General features: G+C 48.3%; 2 protein-coding genes across 5 annotated transcripts; one reads left to right on the top strand and one right to left on the bottom strand.

Annotated features, from left to right (window-relative positions):
* Positions 1–367: 367 nt before the first annotated feature.
* On the bottom strand, positions 368–1,657 carry LOC123090954 (glutathione S-transferase 2). 3 transcript variants are annotated; one of them, NM_001426769.1, is made up of 3 exons: positions 1,402–1,657; positions 1,276–1,324; positions 368–1,174 (listed from the first exon to the last, which is right to left on the bottom strand). In NM_001426769.1, the coding sequence occupies exons 1-3, from the start codon at positions 1,549–1,551 to the stop codon at positions 498–500; spliced, it is 876 nt and encodes a 291-aa protein (NP_001413698.1). In that variant the 5' UTR covers positions 1,552–1,657; the 3' UTR covers positions 368–497. The 3 variants fall into 3 exon arrangements, with proteins under 3 accessions (NP_001413698.1, NP_001413699.1, NP_001413700.1); NM_001426770.1 differs by having other exon boundaries at positions 1,264–1,324; NM_001426771.1 differs by having other exon boundaries at positions 368–1,324.
* Positions 1,658–4,425: 2,768 nt separating this feature from the next.
* Positions 4,426–6,729, top strand: LOC123090956 (phosphatidylinositol 4-phosphate 5-kinase 6). Of its 2 annotated transcripts, none has more exons than XR_006442672.1 (2): positions 4,426–4,898; positions 5,001–6,729. XR_006442672.1 is itself a non-coding variant. In XM_044512327.1 (2 exons), exons 1-2 carry the CDS (start codon positions 4,677–4,679, stop codon positions 5,328–5,330), a joined length of 429 nt encoding a protein of 142 aa, XP_044368262.1. In that variant the 5' UTR covers positions 4,426–4,676; the 3' UTR covers positions 5,331–6,707. The 2 variants fall into 2 exon arrangements, 1 of the variants encoding a protein (XP_044368262.1); XM_044512327.1 differs by having other exon boundaries at positions 4,426–4,775; positions 5,001–6,707.
* The last annotated feature ends 1,658 nt before the right edge of the window (positions 6,730–8,387 follow it).

Below are 8,387 nucleotides of genomic sequence, written 5' to 3' on the forward strand. Positions count from 1 at the left end.
CAACTTATAATAAATAAACTGCTAATAGCAACCGTCGCGTCGTTTGCACGCGTCGCTTGTAACACTATAAATAGACATCATCAGTAAAGATTTGGACTGCTGGTTCAATTTTACTTTCTCTCAATTCTCTCTCAATTTCTTCTAAACAGTTCGTTGGTATGGACCCGAAACACGTCCTTTAATTCTTTTTCCGGAGCGAAATTAAAATGGCAGGCAATCGCGACTTGTAATAAATAAATAAACTGCTAAGTCGGCGGTTTGGAAAACGAAATCTGGAGAGACGCCAAGATTGATGGATGCGCAGATTGAAAGGTGGTTTGGCGTATTTCCTAGGATTTCACGGCCAGAGAGCCATGCACACACACGTATCCAAGATGTAGTGTATATATATATATTTGCTTTGGATCCATTCTGATCTCTAGTGGGGTACTACTATATAGGACGTACGGATTAGCAGCATTGACCAGTCCGTTGTTTATTTACTACTAGTGCACAAATTAAAGCAAGGAATCCGGGCTCGCACGAGCAGAAGCGCAAGCGGACTCCTCGTGCTGCTGAAACTGAAAGGGTATACTGGAAGTAGACGGGCAGATGATCACCCACCCGCGGGAGGGAGGTCTCTTCTCTTGAGTGGGATCATCACCAGCACGGCACGGCACACACCCGCGCGGAGTGCATAAACATCTAGTACGCGCACGTAGCTTAAACTCGGTAGGCATATGCTTGCAGACCCTCTGCACCGCCGGTCTCGCCATGAGCATCTCCCACCAGGCCTTCACCTTAGGGTACTCATCAAACACCTTGGCGTACGGAGTGGTCATGAAGTAGAAGGTGAATGGGATGTGGTTCAGATCGGCGAAGCTGATGGAGTCCCCGGCCAAGTACCTGCTCTTCTCCAGCCGGGCCTCGTAGATCCCCAGCACACCCCTCAGCCGCTCCAGGCTCTCGTCCACGACGGTCTGGTTCGGCGCCGCGCCACCGCCAGGGATGATGAAGGGAATGATGATGCACTCGAACACCACGGGCGAGATGGCCGGGTAGTACTGCTGGGCCTCCACCTCCGTCCACACGTCCACCATTGCTAATTCTTCGATTCCGCTGTTTTCTCCGAGGAGGTCCAGGCCGGCTGTCCCCCCGTACTTGCGGAGGATGTACTTCGCGATGGCGCGCGACTCTGCACTCACTCATCGATTTGTTAGATTAGAGAAACCAACCAATGGATTTTTAACATGATACTCCTAGACAGGAATGATTCGTGTGTACTGATGTGTGTACTGATGTGTAATGATTCGCCATCTTGGAACCCAGGCATCTTCGCAAACGGCTGCAAGTAGCATCTCTGTCAGAAATCATCACCTGAACCTGATACGGTGACCCATCGACGAATTGCCGTCTGCTTACGTTTAGCTGGACGTGTTGGGGCCTCTTGTGCTCGCCGGCGACGAAGTCGACGGGCACGAGCTCGTACTCGGCGCCCACCTCCTCCAGGAAGAGCAGCACCCGTGCGACGTTTGTCAACATCGGGTGCCCGAACACCTTCACCGGAGACATGTTTGTCCGTGAACTTCACGTTATGGATGCTCTATAGGCAGGAGAGGGCAGATACTGGAGCAAGACTCTGCTCTGCTCTGTAGCGTGTGTGTGTGTGGGGGGGGGTGGGGGAGGCCTTGGATGTTGATCTCCATTTATACACAGAGCAGGGTCTCCTTTTGCTTATCTTGTAAGACCTGGTGATTTCTATTAGTGGAAATCTTCTTTCAAAAGAATTACTAGAAATCGGAGAGAAAAGCTCTCTTTTATCGGGAAAAAACACAGAGCAAGGAGCACCACACCCGCGTGGCCCAAGGAAATAACAAGGCTTCAGGACTGACCGCTCTGAATATTGTAGGACTTTTTAGGTAGTGTCTAGATCTGCTTTATTTCATTTTTGCCAAAAAATATATGAAATGATGACTGCCAAATGAGCTCTTAATAAATCATTTAAACCGGGTAAGTACTGTAATCATCTTTGTTAGTTTATCGCATACTCCCTCTTAAATTATCCCACGGGAGAGATCACGAGCACTTTGAAAAGTTGTTCCGGATTTTTAGGGATAAGCACATGTATACTGTTATTACAAATCTAGACTCCTAGGCATATTCCTTGTTCTAGAAATTGTGGATCGCTGATGGCAGCGATGACAACAAAGGCAGCCTGACTTTTCTTGCCATCCCATCCTTGGATACATGCCGGGCGGCTGCAGCCGTGGCGGACTGGCGGGGACACAGCGAAAGCGAGGAGAGGCGGCAGCAGCTTCTGGTCCAGCATCAACCACGACGACAATAGCTGAAGGAAAATATAGAAGGTCTCATCTGCTCCTCATGTGGTCACGGTGCATCTTCGTGTAACATCGCCGCCGGCGGCTATGACCGGCTACGATATACGACGACAACAAGATGACTTCATATGGCAACCCATGCGGTCTTGCCTGACCGGAGACGACGACACTTGAGGTTCATCATCCCATCCTTTATTTTCTTTCAGGGGTTTCACCATCTCATCGTTGAGGTATATTCTCACGCATGCATTACTTTTATGCATGTAGTTCCTCGTACTAATTTATCTTCCATTGTTCATTAATTTATTTATCTTCCACTGACTATGGCGTATGGCAGTGTAATCTATGCACACCACGGTGACCAAGATCCATGGACACCTGGGCCCGTGCTAGCTGGTCTGTCGTCCGCATATCTATCGGTGCCAGCACCACGTACCCACGATCGGCTACACCTATCCTGCATCGACATCGCGGACGGCTGTGATTTTTACGACGTCCAGAACATACCTAAGGTGGATTAAAGATGATAAAAATGGTCATAGTGGGGATAACATAAGTAGTATCATGCACTTGGGACTCGCAAACATGCTTATGTGGTAAGCAATTAAAGAAGATAGAGATGGTTATAGTAACATAGATAGATACTGTAACATAATAAATGTTATGCTACTATGTGTCATACATGACAATAAATGAAACCACCTATGATATTACTCTATGATACTATGCACTATGGATGTAGTATCATACACTAGTATCATATGCATGATACTAGTATATGATACTTCCCATTATGAGCAGCCTAAATCAACTTGCAATTATTAGGTCGCTAGCAGTTGGCCCATTGATTTAACAAGTGTAGGCGACATACAGTATCACTTTAGCAAGTGGAAAGGTCAAAGAGATTTTCCATGCATGGCGGCTATCCAGCTGCCGACATATTCCAACATGGAAGATTCTTCGCTAGCTCTACCAGGCCACGATATTTCAACGCGGGAAGATAATCATGTCCGCATAACTTATTCGAGGCTTGGGACAGATGGTAGCATAGGAAGGAATGTGCCCTCTCGTTTTCTCGAAAACACTAAGGGTGGGTATATGCATATCTTATTAACTAAAAAATAGAAAAATGCCTCAAATTCAAAATCAACAAGTAATTGTACATTCCGATATAATTTTCATTGTCACTCAATTGAATAATTTTTCAGTATCGATGGAAATGTATTTTTTTTAATCTTTGTTCTCATTCAGTTGAATGCTACAAGTTCCGAGAGTTAAGCTTGCCAACGATAAATCATTTTCCAACTTGCCAACGCCTTGCATGTTCTATAAAAAAATCAACTTGCATGCTATTATTACGTCGCTAGCAGTTGGCCCATTGGTAAGCGACACACTAAGAATACTAGGCCCGTAAGGGTTCGAATTTTCTGGTTTTTTCAAAAAAAAATTACCACCCCTGAGAAAATGACACGTGTTGCTGGGGCTTTCCTTGCCGTTCCTACTTAGCTACCTAGCATCTTGCAGGGTCTTTTTTACCACGTCTTTCTTTCTATTGAATGCCCATGAAGGGTCACGTCAGTTTCCTGTCATGTCACGTCAGTTTCCTTTCATGTGTTTTTATTGTACGTGTCCATAGCTGGTTCCTTCATTTGCCACGTTACAATTTTTACATCAGTTTCAGTTTTTTTTACTATGGAAGATGGGTCCGGTCGCGACACGTACTTCTCTCTAGAAAACTCCAGTTCAATCTCATGTCCCCTCCACTGCTGTTGTAGATCTATAATTTGTCCTACACTGTTTGAGCGACACGTTTTCTCTGTGTGTGCAGTACATCCTACAGCGACCTTCCTTTGTTTTCTCTTTAATATTTGTTTGGTTGTGTGATGCATGCATATGTCTTGGTCCAGTTCACGTGAGCTTTTCCGATGGTCTTCTAGATTTTCCGCGATTGCTGCATGGGCCATGCATGTCGCCACGTTTGCCAGTTTACTGATGGACACGTTGCCTTCTAGGGTTTTCTGGTGGGCTTCATCTTTGTTTTTTCTTTGCTTTTGGCTGCCTATAAGTAATTGGCCTGGTGTTGGTTCACCGTCTCTGCAAGAAATCATCCAACCCTCTATCCCAACCCAGCACTATGCCGCCGCCGCCCCCTATCCTCTTTCTCTATACGGGCGCGCAGCCTCATCCTCCCCCAACCTGGTCGCCGGCAGCCCCTGCGTCAGGCCCTCTGTTCCCCCCAGCGAGGCCGAGATGGTAGCACGGCGCGCAGCCCCATCCTCCCCAGCCTGGTCGCCGGCCAGCCCCTAGCGCTAGGCCCTCCGTTTATCGGTGGCGGTGTTGGCGTTGAAGGATGGGGCGATGATGCCGTCGGACTCTTGGAAAAGCAACGCAGGCAGAGGAAGAGCACGCGCCCCGGCGTCGGAGGAGGCTTGGCAGGAGATGGTTGTTCTGCTGCAGGTACGTGAACGGGGTGGCTAGGTTGACAAGCTGGCCTCCTCCGGCATCCTCTCTTCGCCCCGCTCCGGCTCCAGCCCCTCGCTTGCCGCCTCCTGCGACGCCGATGTTGAGCTCTCTTGCGAGGTGTTCTATCAATTGACCAAACTAAGCCAAGTCTGAGTACGGACGATGGTCATGTACTTTCCTTCTTCAAGTACTCCTCCTCCTCGGTGTTCTCCTCCGCAGGCGTGTTCCGCCCGAGCCAGGAGTTCGTCGAGCGCGGCCTCCCCCAACGGGGAGTTCTACATCTGGCAGTGGCGCGTTGGCGTGCCGCACGACGCTGGGATGTACTTGTGGATGGACGGGTGGATGTACGAGGGGGAGTGGTGGCACGGGCCGGGGCAAGTTCTCCTGGCCGTCGGGCCGGGAGTCACCTTAGAGGGCGAGTTCAAGGACGGCTTCATGGATGGCGACGACACCTACACCGCCGCCGCCGGGGATAGGTACAAGGGCTCCTGGTCCATGAAACTTAAGCACGGCAACGACAGGAAGAACTACGTCAACGGCGACCAGTAAGACGGCGAGTGGCACTCCGGGCTACAAGACGGCGCCGACCGCTACATCTTGTGCTCAGCCCTGCAGGCTGCAGCATAGAGAATTCTCTTGTGTATTCAGTTCGGTTAGGTTCAGTTAAGTTGAGTTGAGTGGAGGCATGCAGCTGTTGTCGGCAGGCCTTGTTCTTCTGGTTCTCGTCCCACGCCTTCACCGACGACAACTTCCGATTCATCTCCACCTTCACAAGCACCACGTCTATACGCGAGTTCATTCATTTCGTGTGTTTTTGTATTCATACCAAACAAATTAAAACTGAAAATCTGCAAACCAAATTCACCGAAACTTGAAGCAGAGGATGGACTACATGATGTACGTAGCTTTGTAAGTTTCTGAACCTGGAGTTGTTGTTGGCGCTGGGGCTCCATCAGCAGCAGCAAGACGGATCGATCGATTAGAGTTAGCAACTTAGCATAGCACCAAACTGATGCCGGAGTGATATATCCATGTCTGAACGTTTGTAAACACTGCCACTACCATTCTAGAGTCACCCTGGTGGACGACGCGCGTAGGAGCGTGAGGACGGCGGGGAGAGCGGGGCGCTTCTGCCGCCGTCGTCCCGGGCGCCACACATCGCCAAGTGGGTGTCCCCGCGGCAGGCCAAGCAGCAGGAGGAGACCATCGTAATTGACGCAAGCACTAGGAGCTCCTACTCAACTTGCAGCTCGGGATCAGGTGGGTTGCTTCGGTCATCTCCCTTCGTCAGCGAGTCTGAATTACGATGTGTTCAAGGAATATAGTCAAGACTAAAATATTTGCATTTGCTTTCAGTACCTTTGCTCCACACAGAGTTATAGGAATATAGTAAAGACTAAAATGTGTGTTCATCTGGAAGCCTATATAGACGCTAAACAATATTTTAGTGTGTCATCACCTGCATAGACTTTTCTCCCGTAATAGTGTGCTTCCAGTTTGTTGGTTCATGGACGGTCAGATGGTTGCAGCGTACCACCTGCTTCGCTGGATCGACTTGAATAGATTGGCTGTTGATGATATGTCTTTTAGGACCAGCAGCAGTGGTTTGATTCAGATGTAAATCTCACTATCGCTACATCAGGGTCAATATGTTAGGTCTAAGAAGAGAAGCAAAGCTTCGTCCTTCCATTACCCACTATCACTATATAAAGTGGATCACTTATGCATGTATCAATTAGATTATCTTTTTTTGTATGAACTACTTTACCACGAATTGAATCTTGGAACGACTTACGAAATATTAAAAAAAACTAAATAGCTTATCAATTCTTTTGGCGCGGCGTGCCGCCGCGCACTATTCGCTATCACTTACCATGGCTCTAAATTTTCCTGTTTGATGCTTGTGGCCTTAATAGCAAGAGAGACTTTCCACGGCTCTGGCTCTCACCAGCTAGCGAGATATTTATTAGGATTAATTTGTAATTAGGGGAAAATCTCTCCTCTTACCCAAACCGTCGTGCGGTTTGTCCCGCACAGACGCCTCTTGCTCCTGCCCTATGGAACCGACGCCTCCCTTCGCTCGCGACTCTCCAGATAGTATAAGTAGCGCATGTAACCATCAATCGATACAGAGATTTCACTTTCGATCTCAAACACGTTATCACACACGTAGAACAGCCAGCGCGAGCAAAAAAAGGCAAGAGAGAAAGGAGAAGAGAGGATGCACTCGCCGCCGGTGAGATGACAAGCCTCGTCTCCTTCCTCCGTCTGATCCGCGAGGACGGTCGCCGCTACCGCCTCGTTGCCCTTCGCCGCCATGGAGTCGGGGGCCTCCGCCGTTTCCATCGTTAGATGTAAGCCATCCGACGGTTCGGCCGCAGCGCCGCTGGACGTGGCGCCTCTGGCAACCATCGCGCCGCTCCCAACCACCGCGCCGCTGGACGCGCCCGTCGCGGTGCTCACCACGCCCCTGGAAACGGTCCATATGCTCCTGGACGCGCCCACTGCGGTGAACATGTTTTTGCGATTGAGATCATCTTCTCTCGCATATCAAACTTGCAAATTTTTGAATATTTCTCCCTCCTTATATATGAATTGTAGCATACACAAGGTAATGGCAATGTAGCCTATTACTGTGAGATCTAAGTGATCTTCAATGTGTTATGTTTACACAATTGAGGTTGAGAATTTTTCAAGTTTTACACTTGAGCATCAATTTTTTGCGTTCTTATTACAGAACCATGATGGTTTTAATTTACCACCCGTGAATTAATTATCTCTGGTTCCTCATGTAGGCAAAGATGACTGCCAAAGAGTTTGAGGAGCTTGCCCTCAATGGCCACAGCTATCCTACATGGGCTATGGACATCAAGATCAGTCTTGCATCTCATGGGATTGCACGTGCAATCCATCCCCCTGAGACTCCTCTCCCGGCTGGAGCCACGCCGCTGACAGAATAGCAGAACTATGTTGCTTTATTCATCATAAGGCATCATATTCACCCAGATCTCAAGTCTGAGTATTTACAGGAGGAATCTCCTAGTACTCTGTTTTGGCCCTCAAAACGAGGTATGAACAGCAAAAGGCAGTAGTCCTGCCAGAAGCACTCCATGATTGGATTCATCTCCGTCTTCAGGATTTGAAGTCCACCGGAGAGTACAATCATGTTGTTCATAATATATGTTCCAAACTACGCTTTTGTGAGAAGGAACCTACTAAGGGGGAGAAGATAGAGAAAACTTTGTCTACTATGCTCCCTTCAGATAGAATCCTCCAACAGCAATATCGTGCTCGAAACTACACTGTCTATTCCGAGCTTATTCACATGTTACTTCAGGCTGAAAAGCATGATGAGCTACTCGCTAAGAATGGCTTTCAGCGCCCAGTTGGGGCACAACCTTTACCTGAAGTCCATCTGAATGTTGCAAATAGACAGAAGTTTAATGGTACCTTTCGGGGTAAACATTCCAATTTTGAGCATAAGCGAAAACACAATGGGAACAGGAGATCTAGATACCCAGGAAAGGGAAATGGCACTTCAAAGCCCATCGTTGATTAATCTAAGCTTTGCAACAAGTGTGGATGCTACACGCATTCTACTGAAAA

This window comes from Triticum aestivum, chromosome 4B (genome assembly GCF_018294505.1).
Source record: "Triticum aestivum cultivar Chinese Spring chromosome 4B, IWGSC CS RefSeq v2.1, whole genome shotgun sequence".
Lineage (NCBI taxonomy): Eukaryota > Viridiplantae > Streptophyta > Magnoliopsida > Poales > Poaceae > Triticum > Triticum aestivum.